This window comes from Bos indicus x Bos taurus, chromosome 4, assembly GCF_003369695.1.
Source record: "Bos indicus x Bos taurus breed Angus x Brahman F1 hybrid chromosome 4, Bos_hybrid_MaternalHap_v2.0, whole genome shotgun sequence".
In the NCBI taxonomy this organism is placed as follows: domain Eukaryota; kingdom Metazoa; phylum Chordata; class Mammalia; order Artiodactyla; family Bovidae; genus Bos; species Bos indicus x Bos taurus.
The window spans coordinates 57,779,172-57,804,371 of NC_040079.1; the positions used below are offsets into that span (position 1 = coordinate 57,779,172).

At 34.3% G+C, this 25,200-nt stretch overlaps 1 protein-coding gene across 1 annotated transcript in view; it reads right to left on the reverse strand.

Moving 5' to 3' along the window:
* Positions 1–25,200, reverse strand: part of DPY19L2 (dpy-19 like 2) — a 92,978-nt gene that overhangs the window by 24,952 nt on the left and 42,826 nt on the right. The window contains exons 10-16 of the mRNA XM_027539512.1: positions 21,884–21,961; positions 20,774–20,860; positions 15,041–15,100; positions 10,512–10,592; positions 8,467–8,568; positions 7,173–7,244; positions 4,659–4,705 (exon numbers count right to left, since the gene is read on the reverse strand). Of these exons, the coding sequence (XP_027395313.1) occupies positions 4,659–4,705; positions 7,173–7,244; positions 8,467–8,568; positions 10,512–10,592; positions 15,041–15,100; positions 20,774–20,860; positions 21,884–21,961 (527 nt within the window). The remainder of the gene's footprint in view (positions 1–4,658; positions 4,706–7,172; positions 7,245–8,466; positions 8,569–10,511; positions 10,593–15,040; positions 15,101–20,773; positions 20,861–21,883; positions 21,962–25,200) is intronic.

Consider the following 25,200-nt stretch of genomic DNA (forward strand, 5'->3'; position numbering starts at 1 on the left):
AAGTTGAGGGAGTCATCATCACTAGACCTGCCTTATAAGAAATGCTAAAGAGAGTCCTTCAAGCTGAAATGAAAGAATGCTCATTAGTAACATAAACATACACGAAAGCACAAAATTAGCTAGTAAAAGTAACTATATAGTCAATCTCAGAATTGTAAATCACTTAACTCTAGTATAAAAAGACTGAAGCATTAAAAAATAAATATAGCTACAATAATTTGCTAACTCATACACAATATAAGGAGATATAGATTGTGACATCAAAAGCATAAAATGGGGACGAGGGAAGTAAAAAAGCAGAATTTTTATATATAAATGAAGTTGAGCTGTTATCAGCTTAAAATAGACTCATAACTATAAGATGTATTATGATAACCACACAGCAAAAACGTGCAACAGATATGCAAAAGATAAAGGAATAAAAGTATACCACTATGAAAATCATCACATGATGAAGAAAGATAGCATGAAAGGAAGACAGACACTACAAAACAGAAAGAAAACAAGATGGCAAAAATAAGCCATCCCTATCTATTAATAATTAAGTATAAATTGATTAAATTCTCTAAAGACAAAGAGTGGCTAAATGGATAAAAAACAAGACCCAATCATGCTGCCTATGAGAGTCTCATTTTAGTTTTAAGGATATGCATGAAGGATACACACTTTTAAGTGAATGGATGACAAAAAATATCCCACTAAAATGGAAGTGAAAAGAAAGCACGGGTGAGCACGGGTGTGTGTGTGTGTGTGTGTGTGTGTAATCAGGAGAATCAGTCTAAGTTGAAAAATGTAACAAGAGGTACAGGATTTCCCAGGATATCCAGATCAGGCCTGTTGGAAATTTATCATCAAACCTTTGAGGATGACATGGCACTTTAGATGATCACAAAGATCTAAGATCTTGATAATGTATAAACATTAGATAAAAAGTCTCTGAGAGGTCTCCTTCCCATCTCTCTTTGTTACTTGCATGTGTCCTCAATAGGTTTCTAATCAGTATACTTTTCCTCTGCAGACACTACACACAGAAAAAGTCCTTCCTGGCATTAAGGGACAGAAAGCTACTGAAACTGGAAAACCTGACTCTCGATCAATGCTGCTTTCAGAGAAAGGTCTTGATCAAAAGGGAGAAAGAAAAAAAAAGGGAAATCTCAATTAAATAGGAGTTGGGAGACAAAAAGGGGGCACTTTCATGCCCTGAAACAATAGAAGAGTCCAACAAGAAGAATAAGGATTCCTCTTCTTTCCTGGCAAGTAGTCAGCCAATGAAAAGCCATGAACTTTTTTGTTTACTATAGCTCTCACAACTTTGTTTTCTCTTCCGTAAAAGTGTTCTCTTCTCCTTGCTGTGCAGGGACTTGCATGTGGCTCACCATGGTGGTAAACCTCAAAGTGCAATCCTCTGCTGATCCCCAGTAAACCCAATTTTGCTGAAGAAATTATCTGGCAGTCCAATTATTTTGTTAGGTCAACAATGAATAAAGGAAATGTGGCATGTGTGTATACTCTAATACAACAGAGTATTATTCCACCATAAAAAAAAAAGAAAGAAAAACAAGGAAATCCTGGCATTTGCCACTACATGGATAAACCTGGAGGGCATTATGGTACGTGAAATAGGGCAGACAAGGAAAGACAAATATTTTATGGTATCACTCGTATGTGGAATCTAAAAGTGACCCCCAAAAACATAAAAGAAAGAGCAGAATGGTAGTTGCCAGGGTCTGGGGACTGGGCATAATGATGCGATGTTCCTTAAAGGGTACAAGCATTTAGTTATAAGATGAAGAAATTCTGAGGAAGCAATGTACAGCACAGTGACTATACTTAATAATACTGCACGGTATACTTGGCATTTGCTAAGACGGTAGGCCTTAAGTATCTACACACATACAAACACTCACAGTAACTCTGTGAGTTGATAGATGTGTTGAATGTGTTAATTAACTTTGTTGTGGTGATCACTTCACAAAATTTATGAATATCAAATCATTGCATTATCTACTTTACACATATTTATTTTGCAAAAAACTATGAAAGAGAATATGGGGAACTATTTTTATGATACTGATGTGGGGAAGTGTATCTAAGCGCAGAAATGAACAGAAAACAGAGAGTGTACAGTTGTGATTGTACAGAAATTTTAATCTTCTATAGAGCAATGACCATTAATAAGTTACAAACTGACATTCTACAGTAAAGCCTGTTATACACATAACAGACAAAAGATTACTGTCTATACTATAAAAAGACACCATAAATAAATTTTCAAATGGACAAAATAGAAATACAAATAGCCAACAAACATATGGAAAGATGTACTTCACTGGTAAAAATGTAAAACTTCACTTCACTTTGTAAAATGAGTTACTTCTTAAAAAACTACCAGTAAGAAAATGTGATTAAGAAAACTTAATAACATTGGTGTTCACAGACATGCAGAGAAATGGACACTCTCACCATTATTCTCTCAGTATCCAGCAAACTGTAAAATATTCATAGCTTATGACCCAGCAGTCCCATTTCAAATATGTTAACTATTCTAAATACTGAAATAAGTGTCCAAATGAATGTGTATAAAGTCGGTAATTACTCATAGCATTGGTTGTTATGACAAAAAGAGAAGTATAATCTAAACTCCACTAATGTGAGAATGGCTAAGTACACGATAGTCACTCGTGATAATGAATAAATAAAACATGGGGACTACTATAAAGTATGAGCAAGATGCCCAAGAGAAACTGCTAAATAAAGGGAAAGTTACAGAGTAATACCAGTAAAAAAAAAAAATACACTGTGCTTTCAGAAGTATTTACTGCAATGATACAAACTAAGCCATTTATAAACAGCACTAATTGAGGAATACATCTAAGAGACGGGAATATTTCTTCTTTTCTTGATATACTATTTTTTCTGATTGTATCACCATAAGCATACAGTTGGCCCTTGAACGACACAACAGTGAGGGGTGCAGTTGAAAGTCTGAGTATAAATTACAGTCAGCTTTCCATATACTTGGTCCCTCTGTATCCTGAAATTCAATCAACCACAGATCTAGTAATAGTATAGTGTTTATTACTGTAAAAAGTTTGCGAATAAGTGGAACCACGCAGTTCAAATCCATGTTGTTCAACAGTCAACTGTATTATTTTTGTGGTTTAAAGGACCCTTCTGCCCAGATACCCATAGAGAGCCAGAACTTTCAGGAATGTAATCACCAAGAAAGACCTCATTTCCACCCACGTGCCCCTCAAGTCTGTCCTTTACATGGTTGTTGTTGTTTCAGTCACTAAATCATGTCCAACTCTTTCGTAACCCCAAAGACTGTAGTCCGCCAGGCTCCTCTTTCTCTGTTCATGGGATTTCCAGGCAAGAATATCAGAGTGAGACATTTCCTTCTCCAGGGGTTCTTCGTGACCGACAGGTGGATTCTTTACCACTGACTGAGCCACCATACCCGCTCAGTTTTTTTGAGACAGCAGCCATGTATCATGGGCTTCCCAGGTGGCACTGGTGGTAAAGAACTCACTGGCCAACGCAGGAGACATAAGAGACATGGTTTTGATCCCAGAGTGAGGAAGATACCCTGGAGGAGGGTGTGGAAACCCACTCCAATATTCTTGTCTGGAGAATCCCATGGACAGAAGAGCCTAGAGGGCTATAGTCCACAGGGTTGCAAAGAGTCATTCAAGACTGAAGTAGCTTAGCACACTTGCCATGCACCCCTTCATCATCTATTATTCAATTAAATATCTCAAGTCTCTTAATGCACTCCTTATATGAATAGTTTTCAGAGCTCTAAAAACATTGTTTTTAGAATGTCAAGACACATCCTCTGGGCTCCATCTGACCAGAACAAGGTAGAGTGGATCTATTAATTCTCTTGATTTGGAAACAATTTCAACAAATAAGATTTTACCATTTCAAGTATAAGATTCTAATTAGCTCTTCTGGCTACCATACAAAGTTGTTTACTGAAAATATAAGCAGAGGGCATAGGGTTCATGGAAGCCCTGTGCACTAATTTTACAATTTTTCTGTAAATATAAATTGGCCTAAAAAATAAACTTTATTTAAAAACAATAAATCTAATGGCTATATGTACAAATATAATGCAATCTGAGTTAAAATTTTTTCTTAGATGAAGTTTTCCTCACAATTTACTTCTCATGTCCTATAACAGTGTGTGCTTTAGTTATATTTTGCTTGTATTTGTTTATACCATAATTCTAGTGACTACTAAAACCACAAATAAATGTAATAAAACAGTTTTAACCATAAATGTAGGAAAAACTATTCCATGAATACTCAGAAAAGCAAGTTGCTTTCTCTGAAAGTTAAAAAAAATCACCAAAAATAACTTCAGCTTACTTCTGTTTACTGACTTTAAATTGTAGTGGTATATGAAATTAAACCAATTTAAACTTTGAGTTAATTCACAAATATAAATCCTTCAAAACAAGTCCAAATACATAAAAGAGACACAGCCATCATACAGTCTTTTTTTTTTCTTCCCAAGAAGAAGAAATCTAAGTTTGGTTCATGTTTCCTTTCGTAATCGTAATGGTGAAGTTTAATGTACATTCATTTGGAAAACTGATATTATAGTAAGTTATTTAATAACTGAATATTAAAAACAACTATGATATAATTACCTTAGATAGGTGTTTGCACACAAGACACACAGAATATCACGAAAAGCCTGTGAACAGAATCAAATTGATGAAATGTCTAAGGAATTAAGTGGTATTTAAAATGCCCTGATTCATTAACAAAGACATCCCTACTAGAAGGAAGTATTTTTGTTGTTAAAACAAGTCCTTGGGAACAATGTAGTTCCAGCTCTGCCTTAGGAAAGCAGTATCTTGAAGTTGTAACCTCCTTTTCTGTGAAAATAAAAGGTACTAGAGTAAATCTTTCGGGTCTAAAATTCTAAGGTTTATATATGGGTAACTTCTGACTGGAGTTTAAATTTATATTTTACTAGATGCAAGTGAGCTGTAGTTGGGGGACTGTTTCCACAAAGGAGGCAGGTTTCTCCAGGTATTTCAGAGGCTATTTTATGTCAAACTTCTAAGAAATTAGGACTCTCTCTCTATCTCTGTCTACAAAGACTATATTCCTACCTCAAACTCTTGATTATTATAAAATTAGCTGTGGCATACCTGCTTCCCTGGTCTACCTCAGCCTGAAGTGACTGCTACAGAAGGCTTAAGAGCACTTATCAAGATGTATCAGCTAATGATGAGAGAGGGAGGAGTAAAGATGAGTATGAAGCTAACGTTGGCCAAAGAGGTTTCAGCAGCATTTATAGACAAGAAATTTACAAGAACTTAAAATTTTGTACTCTGCATGATATGTGGCTTATAACTCACAGATAAACATTGAAAAAATACATAATAAAATTTGGACTCAAATGTTAAATCTAAGTTTAGAATTTTTAACTTCTCTCATTGATCCAAGAGCATCCTGCAAGGAAGAATGTTTCAAATAACAAAAATGAGATTACACTCCTTGTGACAAGCAAAAGCCTATTCAAAGGTACAGACAACAGAACACACACATTTATAGGAGTCTAAGATTCAGTAGTGTCATGGTAGAATCATACTACACATGTCTTGCTCCTTTCCTTCCCAGAAGAGATTTCACACAAGTGAAAAGTTAAATGAACATCAGAAGTATCCCTGATGTGGAAAATAAGCCATAACAGGACAAATAAAGACTGAGGCATTTATGTGGATGCAAAAGTGGAGTTAAGCTTTAACGGCTGCAGGGATGGTTATGTCTGTGTATACGTGTGGGGATGTTATGTCTGTGTATACTGTATGTTATGTCTGTGTATGTGTATATATGTGTATATGTGTGGAGATGGTTATGTCTGTGTATATGTCTGGGGATACGTGTGTCTGCATGCCAGCTACTGCACAAACATGGTTTGAGCTGTGGTATGTTTGGGGGCTAGTATTACATTTATGAGGCTTTATATCTTTATTTTTAAAATAGTTAATAGTAGATCTAGCTGTCATTTTCTCCTGTGCTGGATATTTCCCCCACTGAATAGTTAATTCTTGCATTAGTACTTCCAAGTGGGACCTCATAAGAGTAACAGAAGCTGACATGATGGAATAGAGAAATTGGCTAATCTCGACTCGAGCTAAGCAGGGTCAAAGCAAGGGAGAGCAGCAAACTTGTGTGCGGTTTACTCACTCCCTCTCATCACCTCTGTCTATTCCTGACACTTTCCAAGTGGTGCCTAGGGAACTAGACCAGGGGTGAAGCAGCACAGATGTAGAGGGAATGTCTTTCTCACTCATAAATTAGTCATCTTCGATGTGAAAACAAAATAATAAGAAATGCGGGAACTGAAACTACATAGAAAGATAGGCAATTTGACTTTAAATATAGAATACTGACTTCAACAGAACCAGCTGAAGTAGAGACAACTTGCTGTGACAGTAGAGAAATAATGTTACTGCTATCTGCTTAAAAGCATAAAACACCTACTGACTAAAGGCAGGGCAATTTTTCAATGATATAAATAAAGATGGTTCAAAATTGCTAAAAAACTGAGGACCCACTGTCTTTAACCAGGCTTTCAGATAAACTACTCCCAGACCAAGAAAATCTTCCAGTAGTATTTTAAACACTAGCTTTTCTATGGTGATAATACTATCTTTTTTGTGTGTGAAAACAGTGAACAGTAGAGAATGATATTTTAATGGCTATACAAATTTCTATTCATGTTTCAAAATGGATGAAGACTTCTTCGAATGTGTCTTATTTTGAAAGATACTGAAAATGTATTCTACTTTTCTTTTTTAGTACTAATAACAATTGCAATTATCTAATCATTTGGGAAATTCTTTGTTTATTGTTCCCACTGGATCAGACTGTGAGTTTCCAGAGAGGGTGGACTCGTCTTATTCACCCCAGCGTACCTACAGTGTTAACATAGTTCCTACCAGACAGTGGGTAACTGACACGCTTCTTTTGAAAGAATAAATAAAATTTAAAACTCCATATAAAGTGAGATAAAGAAAAATCTGAATAAAAAAAGGTTTCAGGGAGGGGAAGAGTCATCCTAAAAGTAAGACAGAATTCTGAGCTATTAGCACTAACCTAAGTCCTTGTCTTAAACCCAAAAGCAAGTAAAAAAAAATTTTAAATACCTTTTTAAAGATAACATAAGTAATCACCACAACAATTGGAAGCAGTAATGTCTTTGAATATCGCACTGGCGTCTGAAATATAGCAAATTATTCCAAACATTTTTTATTAAAGTTTATACTACTATAAAAGTCTATGTAAAATTGTCACAATGAGATTTCTTAAAGGTAAAAGATATCTTTGTCATTAACAGAATATATATTATCAAGTTTCATATTCTAACATAAGAATCAAAATTATAATGAGTTGCACAAATATATCAAAAATTATAATGATAAAAACTATTAAAGCAAAATTAGCTATGGATATTATTTTTTCCTTTCTTGAGTTTTATTTCCTTTATTTATATAATAGTAAGTTTTAAAATGTGTGTTTATTGATCCCTGGGCCCTAGATTATCATCTCCTGGGCTTTAAGTTTCTATTATTTTCATTTGTGAAACTATAGGACTAACAAGGGAGAAAGACTAAGTAATTACTGTGCTTGCTAAGTCACTTCAGTCGTGTCCGACTCTGTGCGACCCCATAGACAGCAGCCCACCAGGCTCCTCCATCCATGGGATTTTCCAGGCAAGAGTACTGGAGTGAGGTGCCATTGCCTTCTCCAAAGTAATTACTGTAAGTATAAATAAATACTTATTTATACTTATTATTTAGTATACTAAGTATACTTATTATTTAGCAGCAGCTAAATAATTCTCATGAGTTGTGACAGGGAGTGATTTACCACTTAACTACATGATATATTTCTTAAAGGCAGGAACCAAGTTATTTAACTCTTTGTAGTCCTATTACAAACTGCCTCATAGATAATTAATGGTCAATAATTGTTTTTGAATGAATGTATGACTGATTTGACAGATAAGAGAATAATATATGATTACTAGCATATTTACTTGGCAACATTTTATTATAAAATTTTGTAATATTTGAGATATTAAGTGAAAGAAAATTGAATTTTTAAAAAATAAAACAGTAATTTGGGTTTATTTTTCCTGAAGGCTCTCATACCTCCAACTGACCTAGATTATGAAAAGTAACTGAACTGCAATAATAGTAATTGACCATAGGTCACATCCTGTGCACTTGCCCTGGTAGGGGCCACTGTTTACTGATTTTACATGTACGAAACTAGATGAGAATGGCCATATTATTAGCAAAAGTTATCATAAAAAATGATAAGAATAAATAAACTGGGTGTTTCTAAATAAAATTTTTGAGTTTCAGATTAAAGAGAAACTTAAGAGCAAGAACTCATCATACCTGTAGAGGAAAAAAATAAAAGAATCATTCATACCGCTGTTTCCATGAAGTCAAATTCAGGAGCACAGGTGTAAATTAAGGTATCAAAATCTGTATATCTTAAGATTCTGGCGGCAATAAGGTCACTCAGGCGAATCTGGAAGAAAAATTAAAATTATAAAAATAATTATAGTTAATAATAATTGATTTGCTGCAGCAGTAATAATGTCTACAGAGAAGATATATCCATGGTACATGGATGCCCCTTCAAGAAAACAAAAAATACAGTGAACCCCATTATGTGCTGAGTTATGAAAAAAATTGAAAAAAAATAGAAATATCAAGAGAAATGAAAAGGAAAAAGAAGTCAGGAAAAATAAGTAAATAAGATGATAATATAAAGAATGAGCTAAAATCAACATTTGCTGGGCACAAACCACCATGCAGTTGACCATGAAATTTTATGATCAGATCATTTATCAAGAACAAAACATTTCATGTTAACCCCTTTTACCACATATTGTAAATCATTAACAAATTTTCTGTGTGTTGTCATTTTCACAAAGCCTCATACATTAAGGACAATTTTTTGGTGCTTCTTGAATTTTTCAGACATACATTGAAGCCATTAACAACGAAGCTATTCTTCAAGAGAATTACAACAACTATACATACCACTCTGATTTAGTTACTTGGTCTGGAAGGCCTTTAAAATAAATACCATCAACTAAATCCAATGTAGAACTATTTTCTACTGATCATTTATTATTTACTTTGGTGAGACAATTATTTTTACGCTGCATCCTTAGAAGGTAAGAAAAATATCTGGTATGCAAAGCAGTAATTCAAATTACTTTACAAGAACATAAATTATTTATATCAACTTCAATGATTATGGTTTTCAATTACTCATTATTGCATTATCTACCAGTACCAAACATACTTCACAGTTAAACTTTATTTTTCCAATTTAGAGTAGGGCTGGTGACTAATGATAATTTAACCAAGCCACTTTAGTTTCAAGTCTTTCTCACAGTTGTCACATAGAAGTCACTTAAGAATACCAAGGGTGTATGTGTGTGTGTGTGTTTTAGGATTTGTACAGAGTTGAGTGACAATGTAGGGCAAGTCAAGAAAGAAAATCACAGATCAACTTAATAGTAACTTGAGATGCCTAAATAAAGTTTACCATAAAATATACATCCCCTAAAGAATAAAAATTTAAGAATGACAAATAAACCTAATAAACCATAATGCAGAGCTAATAGTAAATGACAAATCCTTATATTTTGAAATTTCATTTACCATTAATAGGGCCAATTGTACTGGATAATGATAGCACTTGTCATTTTAAGAGAGTTAACTATGATAATCCCTTGTTAAGTTTGAAGCAATTTCATCAGCAGACAGGGTTCTAACTGGAGAGTACCTGATATGGTAAATTTCAGGGTAGATTATTGCATGATACACTCATCTATCTTCTATCCAAACAGAATGTGCTAAAAATCAAAAGTTAAATTCATGCACTGCTTTCTATTCCCTAAACAAATTAGCTGATAGGAATTTATCTTTGAAAACAGCCATCATTTGAGGCATGAGCCTTAAAACAGACAGAAACACTGTACATTAGGGATGTGGTCCATATATGTTCTAGAAGATGAAAAGATACAGAATTTTTATCATATTCTTTATATAAGAAAAATTTTAAAGATATCAAATCACACCTTTAGTGTCTAATTATAAATAAAACTTTGAGTTCTATACTTCAAAGTTGAGGACAGACTGTTCATATTTACATTTATAATGAATCAGTAACTTGCTAAACAAATTATTTGTATTTTAACCAAAATATAACCAACTATTTAACATAATTTTTCCAAGAAGGTTTAGTCACCATTCATTAATGTACTTTTTTCTTAGTGGGCTGAAAAAAATCTACAGGATTTTAGTACTGACTCTGCCAATAACCAGCTTGGGACTTTGAAGAAGGTACTCAGCCTCCATAAAATATAGAGGTTTCATTTTAAAATAGATGGTTTCAAAGTCTTCTCCAACTATGCATTTACAGAACTCTTAATGTTCTGACTAGAAAGTACTTACATGGTCTGATACACCTAAAATTTTAGATGTCAGAAATTTCAAAATGATTGTTCCAAAAAACCAAGCACTACCTTGAATTACCTAGAAAATAAACAAAATAGATGAAGTCAGAAGACTAAAAAGCTCTTTCTCTTGGAAATTATTAATAACAAACATTCTAATAACAAGTCCTAAGTGAAAGGGAAACACAAACTTGAAGAATTTTTAAATAAAAAAAAAATTTTTTTTTTAATAAGGTAATGAAAACTACATACTAGAAACTAAGGAATGTATGTAACACAGTGATCAGAAGAAAATGCATGTCCTCAAAAACTTTTATCAATAAAATAATGGGGGAGAATGGATACATGTATATGCATGGCAGAGTCCCTTTGCTGTTCCACTGAAACTATCACAACACTCTTAATCAGCTATATCCCAATGCAAAATAAAAAGTTTGTAAAAATTAGAGTAAAAATAAATGAAAAGCCTGACTCAAACATCTAGATAAAAAAAACAACAAAATTAAAAGGAAACACATGAAAGGAAATACTCAAAAGAAAAATAGTCAATTATATTTACACCTATGTGTATCCATTTTGTTGTCCTTTATTTCTTCTGAATGTTCTAAGATTCTTTCTCTCATCATTTACTTCCTGCTTCAAGGACTTCCATTTAAGGGTTGCTCTGCTAAAAACAAATTCTTAGTTTTCCTTCATCTGAGAATACATTTTACTTCCTCTTCATTTCAAAAAGACACTTTCACTGTATATGTAAATTATCATTCACAATTCTTTCCAGCATTTTTCAAATGCTGTGCCACATCCTTCTGGCTCCCATAGTTATAGAAAAGAAGTCTGGTGTGATTGAAATCTGTTTGGGCCTAAAGGTAATATCCCATTTCTCCCTGTTTTCAAAACTTTTTCTTTGCCTTTAGTTTGCAGCAGTTTATGATTGTGCCTTAACATGGATTTTGTTAGCTTTATCCTACTTTGGATTCACTCAGTTTCATGACATATATACATATATACATACACATACACATGCATATGGCTACTTTTGGGTTGCTAATCTTTTCTTTTGTATTTTAGATCCATGGAGTCATTTTTAGTATATATGGAATTTAAAAATCTATGTTCATGAGTAAAGCGAAGTTGAAAGTGAAGTTGCTCAGTCGTGTCTAATTCTTTGCGACCCCATAGACTATAGCCTACCAGGTTCCTCTGTCCATGGGATTTTCAGGCAAGAACACTGGAGTGGGTTGCCATTTCCTTCTCCAGGAGATCTTCCCAACCCAGGCACTGAACCCAGGTCTCCCTGAGTGTTCATGAGTAAACCTAGGCTTAACCATACTGTTCATGCCTGACCTTCAGTTCAGTTCAGTAGCTCAGTCGTGTCCGACTCTTTGTGATCCCATGAATCGCAGCACACCAGGCCTCCCTGTACATCACCAACTCCCAGAGTTCACTCAAACTCATGTCCATCGAGTTGGTGATGCCATCCAGCCATCTCATCCTCTGTCGTCCCCTTCTCCTCCTGCACCCAATGCCTCCCAGCATCAGAGTCTTTTCCAATGAGTCAATTCTTCGCATGAGGTGGCCAAAGTATTGGCGTTTCAGCTTTAGCATCAGTCCTTCCAATGAACACCCAGGACTGATCTCCTTCAGAATGGACTGGTTGGATCTCCTTGTAGTCCAAGGGACTCTCAAGAGTCTTCTCCAACACCACAGTTCAAAAGCATCAATTCTTCGGTGCTCAGCTTTCTTCACAGTCCAACTCTCACATCCATACATGACCACTGGAAAAACCACAGCCTTGACTAGACGGACCTTTGTTGGCAAAGTAATACCTCTACTTTTCAATATGCTATCTATGTTGGTCACAACTTTCCTTCCAAGGAGTAAGCGTCTTTTAATTTCATGGCTGTAATCACCATCTGCAGTGATTTTGGAACCCAAAAAATAAAATCTGACACTGTTTTCACTGTTTCCCCATCTATTTCCCATGAAGTGATGGGACAAGATGCCATGATCTTAGTTTCCTGAATGTTGAGCTTTAGATTACCAATAAAATTTTGTTTTCCTTTTTGTAAGGATTTACATTCCTTATGATACACACAGAGTTCCCCTTGGGTTTTGAGTAAATTTCAGCATAAGCTCAATTCAATATTTACCTTGCAACTAAAAACTGAGGTCTCCCATTAAGCACTGAGTTTGTTCCTATTGAGGAAAACTGTAAGTGAATCACTTAGGCCTAAAAGTACTTGTTTAGGCTTTATGTCATAAATACTTATCTTTGCTAAAGATACACAGAAGCGAAAAATAGAGAATACTTAGTACCTAGCAAGGGGAAAAAGAGTCTTTCTTCCAACTTACCATATGATGGTAAAGAATATTAAAATTAGGGTTTGATCACTCATAAGTGACAATTTTCCTATACATTGTTTTACTATCATTCAATTCAAAAACATAAGGATTTCCTTGTTTTCAAATTTCCCAATTATGACAGAATAAGATATGCAACATAATCTTTATTCCACAGGCATGTAAGAATTACTTCGAGTAATAAAATAGATGTTTTCGTAAAAAAAAAAAAAAGTGTCAGTTCAAAACAGTTTTGCCTTTTCTTTTACTCTTTTCAAAAAAAATTAGCCATATAGCTCTTTAGATGACTACGGTGGTTTATTTCTCCCTTTTGCAAGAGACTGGTGGTATTAATTATATCAGTTTAAAAACATACATATAAGCTGTATGTTTTCCAAAATCACTGCAGATGGTGACTGCAGCCATGAAATTAAAAGACGCTTACTCCTTGGAAGGAAAGTTATGGCCAACCTAGATAGCATATTCAAAAGCAGAGACATTACTTTGCCAACAAAGGTTCGTCTAGTCAAGGCTATGGTTTTTCCTGTGGTCATGTATGGATGTGAGAGTTGGACTGTGAAGAAGGCTGAGAGCCGAAGAATTGATGCTTTTGAACTGTGGTGTTGGAGAAGACTCTTGAGAGTCCCTTGGACTGCAAGGAGATCCAACCAGTCCATTCTGAAGGAGATCAGCCCTGGGTGTTCTTTGGAAGGAATGATGCTAAAGCTAAAACTCCAGTACTTTGGCCACCTCATGCGAAGTGTTGACTCATTGGAAAAGACTCTGATGCTGGGAGGGATTGGGGGCAGGAGGAGAAGGGGACGACAGAGGATGAGATGGCTGGATGGCATCATTGACTAGATGGATGTGAGACTGAGTGAACTCCAGGAGTTGGTGATAGACAGGGAGGCCTGGCATGCTGCGATTCATGGGGTCGCAAAGAGTCAGACATGACTGAGTGGCTGAACTGAACTGAACTGAAGCTGAATATTCATAATATCTTAACTTTTCCCTCATTCAGATTTTTGTTTCTTTGAAATTCTTGAGTTGAAAGCTTTTTATTCTTTCTGATCTAAAATTGGAAATATACAAGATAATAAACTTTCCTCTGAGCACAATGTTGGCAGAATTCCCTAAATATCCACAGGCACTGCTGACTTGCTGTCATTTTACAATAATTTGTAATTAAAACTTTGCTTTTCTTTTGAGTTCAATTATTAAATAAAAATCTTTAAATTTTCTTTTGATTTCTTGGTTTAATCTCTTAAAAAACAGGCATTGCCAATTTTTCTAAAATAAAATAAACTCATATATCACACATTAGAAAAGTAATGTGATTCAATAACTTAAGTGCATTTTCATCATGGTTGTGGGAGAATGCTTCCAGTAATGAAAAACTGGCAAAACTCATCCCATTTTGTTCATTTGTATTCTGAGTAGATATTTACCTTATATTTTCCAGTTTTACCATAACAATATATAATATGTAATCACACAGTTCTTCTATATGGCAGATTTTATTTTTTAGAAAGAGTACATTAAAGACCCAGAGTAAAAGAATGTTATCTGCCTGATATTATAAGAATTAAGTCATTGCAACACCTACCTAATAAAATACTTACTTTACTTTGTAACATAACACACAAGTATAAAGGTGACCTGGGCCACTCATGTGTACATTTGGGAACAAGTGAAACAAAGATCAGGTAATGGCTGAGTTGAAATTACAAAGGAACTGTGAGATTGTAAGGAAAATATTAAAAAGACAAAGATAATAAGAATCTAAAGATGGAAGATGAAGGAAAGATTGATGATGAATAAATGCAGAAAAAACAAACATGGACAGCAGGGACAGAACTACAGATTGAGTTATGTTGAAGAGAAGGTTACTAAATCTAAAGAAAAAAAAAACTCAAAGCAAATAGAAAAAAAAAATTGAAAGCAAGGTAGTAGGGGTATAGCAGAATGAAAAGTAAAGAAGAAAGGCCTGAGAGTAGTGCTGAAATAAATGAACTAACTTCTTGAAAAGGACTTGCAGATGTTGCTAAGGACTATTTCCCACCTTGTGAAAGTAGCTTAATATTTATTAACTATAAATCATTCAATTCTTAAAGTCCATTATTTGTATTCAGTTTATAGAAATAAAGAAGGATTTGAAGAAATTGTGGTAAAAATGTTGAACCTTACCCAAAAGTGGAGTTCAGATACTCCAAATCTTTGAATTTTATTTCTCTTTAGAATTATCACCTAAAATGCATATGATATAAAATAAAATAATTAAATAAAATTAACATTTATATTTTATATGAATGATACATTTCAAAAATCATGCAGCCAACCCCTTCTACCTTGGTTATCACCAGACATTTTCCTTCATTGTTGATTTTTCTGAATTTGAACATGGAAAATTTTGGGGGGTGTAAGAGCCAAATGCTTTCTGTGCCAAAAAGTTGACTCTAGGATCAAGTTAATTCCTCACTGAGTTACTTGGGATGTTTTATGTACAAAAACTCCTCTGAGGAGGCAGATAGTGTGGGAAAGGTACATTCCATGCAAGTGTACACATAAGTTACCCAGCAAAAGGAGAATTCTTCCTCTCCAAACTCCCACATATTTTAAAATGTTAAAAAATATGTCTAACTGAATTTATAAGAAAGAAAAGGTACTTATCAGGTGCCAAAGAAAGGAGGTGATTTTTAAAAACTAAACCATTAATTAGGAGAGAACCTATGACAGTTTTTAAGGAGGTCTGTAGGCCAGAGTTACAGTGTTACAAATGTGAGCTTATATTAAAAGGGAGGGCAGCAGAACTGACTTGAAGCTATGTAAGGCTAATTAAGACTCGTGCAGACATTTTGAGATCCCAGGGATCCTCAAAATCCCTGGGATCCTTGGTGCTATCAACTAAATATTTATATCCCTGTACAAATCCGTATGTTGAAATGATAATCTCAAATGCAACATATTTAGATGTGGAAACTTTGTGAGGTAATTATATAACATTATGAAAGTGGGAACTTCATAAATGGGCTTAATGTCTTTATAAGAAGAGACATAACAAAGTAAATCCCTTTCTCCATCATGGGAGGACAAAGCAGATATCCGTCTATACATCAAAAAGAAAGCTCTTACCAAGAACTAAATCAGGTGGCATCTTGATCTTGCACATTCCAGCATTTAGAATTGTAAGAAATAGATTTCTACAAAAGCTACCCAGTCTGGTATTTTTATTATAGCAGTCTAAATTGACAAAGATGTACAGGGAGGTATTTGTTTATTCTCAAGTTGGTATTGAAAAATAAAGGCTCCAATGAGAAACAAATCTTAGGCCTGTGTATTATTTAGATCTGGAGGAGAATTTTGTATCATCTATTTGGCCCAAGATGAACCAGATTTCCTGAACTTCCAACAACAGAAAAATATAAATTTACCATATTATACCATGCAAAATTGCTTGTAAATGCAAAATACAAGAAATAAACCAAGTGCCCAGACATAGGACAGTGGTTAAATTATCTATAGAATATGCAGAAGGGAATATTAACTATGAAATTATAAGGAAGGTTGAAGATCTCTATCCAGGAAAGGTTAATAAGTGATACCCAGGATAGGCTGATAAATCAAAAATGCAAAAGACTATAGTATGCTACCTTTCATGTAATTAAGAGGGGTTATGATAAAATATATATGTAATATTTATTAGTGCAAAAAAGAAAAAAGTAAATGGGTAAACTAGAAAACCAATGAGCTATCTCACTTATAAGATACAGGGAGGGGACTTCCCTGGTGAAGTCCCTGTGGTTAAGAATCCATACTGCAATGCATGGGACGCAGGTTCAATTCCTGGTTGGGGAACTAAGATCACATGTGCCTCAAATCAGCTGGGCCCCCTCGCCACAAACGGAGAGTCCGTGTGCCACCATGAAAGATCCCACATGATGCAATGAAGATCCTAGGACCCAACACAGCCAAATAAATAAATACTTTTTTTAAAAGAAACAGGCAGGACCAAGGTAAAAAGAAAAGTAGAGAGAATGAGGTGGAAAGGAGGAGAGAGAGTGGTATTTTCTGAGTATAAGATGTATATTTCTTATTCCTAGAAACATGGTACTTTTCACCACAAAAATAATTAAAAACAATCAAGAGGGAACTTTTGCTTGTGGTCAAAGTTGGTACACTTTGAAAGAAATTTACTTTCCCATCTTTAACAACTAAAAACAAGCAAAATAGGTAAGAGACTACTATGAACAATTAAATGTCAATGTATTATATCATTAAAAAATGGATCTATTCCTAGAAGCATATAATCTACCAAGACAGAATCATGAAGGAACAAAAACTGATCACACCTATAACTAGTAAGGATATTGAATCACATTCAAAAATCTCTCAAAAAAGAAAAGCCGGACCAGTTGGCTTTACTGGTGAATTCTACCAAATATTTCAAGAACTAATGTCAGTCCTTCTCAAATCCTTCCAAAAAACTGAAGAGAAAGGAATAATTCCAAACATATTGCATAAGGTCAGCGTGTTTCTGATACCAAAGTGAGACAAGGACACTACAATAAAACGAAACTATAGACCAATATCCCAGATGAACACAGATGCAAAAGTTCTTATCAAAATACTATCAAACCAAATTTAACATCACATTAAAGGATCACACACAATTGTCAAGTGATAATTATCTTTGCAATGCTAGGATGGTTCAACATAACAAGGGATAAAAATCACATAATCATTTGAATCAATGCAGAAAAACATTTGATAAAATCTGACACCCTTTCATGATAAAAACTCTCAACAAACTAAATGGAAATTATCTCAACATAATTAAGATCTTATTTTAAAATCCCATTGCTAACATCATACTCAATAGTGAAAAACTAAAAGCTTTCCTTTAAGATCAGGAACAAGGAAAATGTAAAATTCTCTCTGTTCACAGATGGCATCATCTTAAATGTGGAAGACACTAAAGATTCTATACACACACACAGTGTTAGAACTAATAAGTTCTGCAAAGTAGCAGGGTACAAACTCAATAAAGAAACTATGTTGTATTTCTATACATTAACAATGAGCTATCTAAAAAGGAAATTAAGAAAATAATGCTATTCACAATAGCCTAAAAATTATAAAATAGTAAGGATAAACATAACCAAAGAGGTGAAAGGTTTATACACTGAAAACACTGTTGAAAGAAATTAAAGAAATGGAAAGATAGTAGCTGTCTTTCTGTGTCTGACTTATTTCACATAGTATTATGTCCAGGTCTACCCACGTTGTCACAAACGGTAGAAAATCTTTAGCTACCATTTCCAGTGCCTTTCATAGAGCCAGACTGATATCTAATATTATAATATATTCCTTTCATATGAAGGACCTTCTTTAATATTTCTTTTAAAACTGCTGGTCATAAACTCTATTTTGCCTTCATTCTTGAAAGACATGTTTGCTGAATATAGAATTGTAGATATCATTTTTAAGTATTTTAAAGATGTTGCTTGACTGTTTTATTGCTTGTATTTTTTTCTTATGAAAACTCTGACATCCTTACTCTTTGTTCTTCTATATTTAATATGTCTTACTTCTCTTGCTGCTCTTAAGATTTTATCATTGACTTTGAACAAACTGATAATATGCCTTACTATATAGCTTTATGTTTCTTGTACTTGAGATTCATTGAATCATCCAGAAGATCATAATTTTTATCAAATTTGGAAAATTTTTGGTCATGATTTCTTCAAATATTTTTCTAGCTCCTCCCAACTCCACTGATTTAGACATGTACTTTTCATATATAAACTGTAACTGGGGGATTAGAAGATCAGCATTTTGCAATCCTTATTGAATTAATGAATCTGGTACTAACCTGGAGGCTGTGATCATAAAAAGAGAGGTACCAGATAGAAGTGCTTTCTGCATAAAGAACAATACTATCGACTTACCAAAGGTATTAAACTTGAACATGTCTAAGCTTTAGATTCAAGTATTAATACAGAAGACAAAAGAAGATGTAAAGCTGCCTCATAAGGACTGAGAGTTAAATCTAGATCACAGAACCCTTCACATGTTCAATGACCCAGGTTTTCCAACAAATAAATATTCCAGGAAGAATACATGGAGACATATTAGAAGCCTGTAGATTAAAAACAGAAACTTGATAAAATCATAAGGAAAAGCTTGGAGTGATCAAGTGATCTTGACCATAGCCAAGATAGACGCTACTGTTTTAGAGACCCTCTACGTCACGTGGAGGGCTTCTCGAATGGTTAAAAAAGTTCTGGCTTTGAGGTGATGGTATTTTAAGGATGTATAACAGTCCTTAATAACAGTATTATTAATACTCATCAGTATTAGTCAGTATATGAAATATTGGTTTTATAAAGCTTTCTATATCTGCTACATTTTAAAATAAAAAAGGTTTTCATAAAAAGAGGTGGATGAGCAGAATATAACAAGTTCTCTACTCTGTAATGCTGAAAAAGTTTGACAAAATGCTGAAAAGAGCCTGTGTTTTTTGGAGATAGAAAAAGGAGAGCTTACTCACTGTGAGGCAAAAAAAAAAAAAAAGTATGGGGAGATAAAAATGTTAAAAACCTAAATTTCAAGAATACAATATGGCAGAACCAATACAATATTGTGAAGTTTAAAAAAAAAAAAGAATATATGTATGTGTGTGTGTGTGTGTGTGTGTGTGTGTAACTGAGTCACTTTGCTCTACAGCAGAAACTGGCACAACATTGTAAAACAACTATACTTCAACTTTGAAAAGTGAGGGAAAAAACCTTAAATCTCGAAAGATTCAATCAATGCACCATATGTGGAAAAGTGCTGTATTTTTGTATTTCTGTATTAAGTTATCATTTTCTGATCATTGTGGAAAGGGAATATCCCAGGAACATTCCAGTGAAGGAGAACATTCCAGGTACTGGCATACGAACATCAAAAGTGTGACTATAAGGTAATAAAACTGATTTACTGAACCACCATTCCAAATACAACTTCAAATGAGAGTTATTCCATGAAAGTAAGTTACATGAGGAGACTATACACTTATTCTAATTAGGTTGCCATTGCTCAAAACAGTTTGGAACTCCTCTTTATAAACTTTATAATTCAGAGTTTATTTCCTTGTGGGTGCAAGAAAATCGGTCTTATTACTTTATTGTCACACCATATTTTGATCAAGATCTGTATTACCCAGTCCAATCACCCACCTTAGTCACAAGACTTTGGTCGTTTTCAAAAATCAAATCCACCCTTGAAAGACGCAGATTTGCCAGCATTGAAGATATTCAAAAGAATGTGCCACAGTCTGTGAAGGCAATTCAGAGGAATTCCAAAAATGCTTTGGGCAATGGCAGTGTCACTGCAATAAGTATTTAGCCTACTGAAGTGACTTAGAAGGAAATAAATAATTTTTATCATAAATTATGGCATATTTTAAAAAGTAAGTCATTACTTTATTATTTAAAAAATAGTTACTGGGGTATCGGCTTAAAAAGGTAAACCTTCCTTATATTATTTTTAAAGGATGAGATAGAGAAAAGCATTATCTTGGAAAAACTTCTCATGTGAGTAATAATCCAGAAAGGGCCCTATTTGTTCTTGTTAACTGTTGTTGTGCTCAGTCTTGTCCGACTCTTGGTGACTTCATGGACTATAACCCATTAGGCTCCTCTGTCCATGGAATTTTTCAGGCAAGAATACTGGAGCAGGTTGCCATTTCCTACTCCAGGGGATCTTCCTGACCCAGGGATTGACCCCACATCTTTTGCATCTCCTGCATCGGCAGGCAGATTCTTCATCACTAGTGCCACTTGAGAAACCCATTTATTCTTTCTCACCTACATTAAATGGTTAAAATTGCTATTTGAAGGTAAAAAAAAAATCTTTATGAGCTTAACAAACACTCACCAATGTTATTATCAGAGATGAAGAATAGTAAGAAGATAAATACATTGGATTTCCAAACATGAATACAAAACAAAGCAAAACTGAAATCTGAAAATTGAAAAAAATACATTTTATAGTTATTAAATAAATATCATAATTCATACTTTGTCTACAAGGATACAGTCATTTCTAATATAAACTTTATTTGCATAGAATATTAATAAATAGATCTTGACCAAGTGATAACAGAATTTCAACACACTGACAGGCTGTAAGTATCTTCAACACCATAAATACTATATAACAGAATTTAATTTTTTTCTCATTTGCAACCTGGCACAAAGAAAAAGCAATGGCACCCCACTCCAGTACTCTTGCCTGGAAAATCCCATGGACAGAGGAGCCTGGTAGGCTACAGTCCATGGGGTCGTTAAGAGTCAGACACGACTGAGCGACTTCACTTTCACTTTCCACTTTTATGCATTGGAGAAGGAAATGGCAACCCACTCCAGTGTTCTTGCCTGGAGAATCTCAGGGACGGGGGAGCCTGGTGGGCTGCCGTCTATGGGGTCGCACAGAGTCGGACACGACTGAAGCGACTTAGTAGTAGTAGTAGTATAAAGAAAAAACTATTATTTCTACTGATTTAATAATGGAGTGATATAAAAAGAAAGACTTAGTTATAAGTATTAGTTTTCTAATCTGAGTTTTGTTAAACTACTTGAGGACTTCTCTCAATAAGGAAGTTTTATTTTACATTCTTATTAAAGATTTTCATTTTTTATTTTCTTAAAGGAGATGTGTTTGGAAACTAATATAAAAACAACAATGGAAAAAATTTACAGTCCTGCAAAGTATTAAAAATCTCTGGCCTCAGAGAGAAAAGGCAGTTTCAAAAGTAGCAACAATAATAATAAAACAAAAGATTTTAAAGTTTCATTGAGTACAAAACATCTGCAGTCTAGTTGAAAGTATAGTTGCTCTAATATGTCATTCAGTTATCCTTCTAATATTATCAACATCATATGTATTAAACACTACCTGAGAGGAGATATATAACACAGTCAGTTCTATTTTATAAACTCTGAAATCTTATTTTAATATATGACTTATAAGTATTTAAAACATTACCATGTTTGCATGAATTATCTTTTGAAACTTGTTTGGCTCAATGTACCCCACAACATACATAGGAAATAATGAGGCTATCTGAAATAAAAACATAAAAAAGCAGAAGTGAAAAAAATGTAGAAAAGCATTTCCCTATTCATTAGCAAAGTAATTGTAAGAGGACAGTCATATTTCTAATAATTAGAGTCAGAATAATGTGAACCAACCTCCTCACTAATGACTAGAACAGCTCAAAAAAATACTAAAACTACCTGTATGAAAGGCTTCCCAGTGACTCATTGATAAAGAATCCACTTGCCAAGCAGGAGACATGGGTTCAATTCCTGGCTTGGGAAGATACCCTGGAGAAGAAAATGGCAATCCACTCCAGTATTCTTGCCTGGGAAATCACATGGACAGAGGAGCCTGGCAGGCTATAGCCTATTGGGTTGCAAAAGAGTCAGACACGACTTAGCAACTACACAACAACAACCTATAAGGCATAAAAGAATTAGGAAGGTAAGAGCAGAGAAAAGATAGAAATCTACACAGATGAGCATGACATTTTGGATCACGTTTCTTCCAGAGGCATCTGCCAATTCCATCAGCAGCAGATGCCTGCCAGCTGAGAGGCAGTTGAGAGGTTTCTACATACTCAGCAGTCAGGTAATCCCAAGAGTGAGATCCCTGCTAAGTCCTCAAGATTTGGTTGGGACTTTGAAGAGTTATACTGTAAGCGTGAGTGCTCAGTCGCTCAGTCACGTCTCACTCTTTGCAACCCCATGGCCTGCAGCCCCCAGTGTTCCTCTGTCCAGATATTCTCCAGGCAAGGATACTGGAGTGGGTTGCCATTTCCTCCTCCAGGGAATCTTCCCAACACAGGGATTGAACCCATGTCTCCTGTGTCTCTGCATTGGCAGGTGGATTCCTTACCGCTAAGCTACCTGGGAAGCCCCTAGATGAGAAGCAACCAGAAATCAAAGCATCCCTCCAAAATACTGAATCCCATCTTTGAATTATCTCATTCTCTGATTGCAGGAGTATGATTAAAGATTGTTAGTCCCTGTATTTGCCTGCTGGAAGAAAATTTAATTTTCTCTGAAAGAAGTGAATATCATCATAGTCTCAAATTAACTCTATTGAACTCAAATTGTTCATGTACAATGTCCAATGCCATATCAAAACTAATCAGATATAGGAGGAGATATGACATTATCACTAAGACAACATCAACAGATCTAAGAAGAATCTAAATCTAGTTCAGGGGTCAGCAAACTTTTTATGGAAAAAGTCAGATAGTAAATGTATTATGATTTATAGGCCACATACAGACTCAATTGTATATTCTTCTATGTTTTTTAAACAACATTATAAAAATGTAAAAACTATATCTTAGCTCACAAATCACTCAAAAACATGTGTGGTATCATCAGACATAGACTTTATGTTTCACATATGCACAGAAATAATACAGAAGATTGAAAATTCCAGGAGGGTACTGAAAGCCATAAAAAATAAAATAAAAATGTACAACTAGTATTACAATAATCAATAGTAAGAAGTCAAAGATAGGTTTAAAAGCAGGTGAAACGCAAGCAAACAAGTGATAAATTGGAAGAAGGATCAGAAGAAAGTATAAAGTGGCAAAAGGATGAACAACATATGAAAGAACACAAGACATGTAAAACATACAGTGTAAAGATCATACTTTATATCTCAGAAAGGGTTGAGGGATTTATACTTAAAAGACACTGTACCTGAGAAGTTCCCAAAATCTACAGAAAAAAAAAAAAATCAAGCCCTGATTCATAAAGTATTACTAACCCCCAGCAAAGGCTAAATTATAACAAATAAAACCTAACCACACTTAGACATGTCGTAGTAAAAACTGCTTATAACCAAAGGTAAAGAGTAAACACTCAAATAGAGTATGAAACTGACTGACTTTAAGACTTACTATAAAGTTTCTGTAATCAAGACATCGTGGTACTGGAGAAAAAATAAACAAACTGGCCAAAGGAATAAAATAGAAGGTCTCAAAACAGATCCACACAATCAGAGGCAACTGAGCTTTGACAACAGAGCAAAGGTAATTCAGTGGAGAAATGACAGTCTTTTCAGTAAAATGTGCTGGAAGACTTGGACATGCATGTATTAAAAAAAAAATCTAGATCTATACATTACGTCTTTCAAAACACTGACTCAAATTTATCTTAGATTTAAATGTAGAACACAGACTAAAAAACTTCTAAAAGATAATATAGGAGAAAATCAAGGTGATCTTGTTTAAGGATGAGTTTTTAGATAGACAAGCATACGCATGATTCATGGAAAAAAACTGATAAAACTGAGCTTCCTTAAAATTAAAAATTCCAGCTCCACAAAAGACACTATTAAAAAAACTAAAAGACAAGCCAGGTATTGTGAGAAAATCATTACATAACTCATATCTAATAAAGGTCTAGCATGTAAATACTAAGAACTCTCAAAACTCAGAAATAAGAAAACAAATAACCCAATTTAAAAATGGGCAAAATATCAGAACAAATACCTAATCAAAGAAGATACGCAGAGAGCAACTAAGCATATATAAGGATGCAAAAGACAATACTACATTAGGGAACTGTAAATCAGAAAAACAAGATACTTCTACACACCTATTAGAGTGGCCAAAATTCAAAACCTTGACACAACTGGCAATTTCTTACAAAATCAGTCTTACCATACAGCCCATCAATCACAATCCTGGGCACTTACCCAACTGAGCTGAAATCTTTTGCCCACTCAAAACCTTCACATGAATTTTTATAGAATCCCAAATCATGTTATTTGGTGACTAGTCACGATCGTTTCAAGAGGTGAATGGATAAACAAACTGTGGTACATTCAGACAATGGAATACTATTCATCAGTGAAAAGAAACAAGCTATCATTTCATGAAAAGACATGGAGGAACCTAAAATACATATGCCTAAGTGAAAGAAGACAGTCTAAAAAAGTGACATGATCTATGATTCTAACTATATGACATTTTATTCTGGCTGTATTTTATTTCATTAAAAATTGCAGAGCTCACCTGTGAATTACAATATTAACATTTCTTGTATTTTAGATGACTGCATTCACAATCACAATTATGACTGGACCCAGGAATTCTTTTGTTTGGGCCTTTGAAAACTCCCATGCAACTTAACATTCAGCAGTGACCAGATTACGGATTTGTTGTAGAAGTAAAACAATGATGGATAATTAATTTAAGAATTCAGAATGGGAGAAAATAATAGCAAATGAAGCAACTGACAAACAACTAATCTCAAAAATATACAAGCAACTCCTAT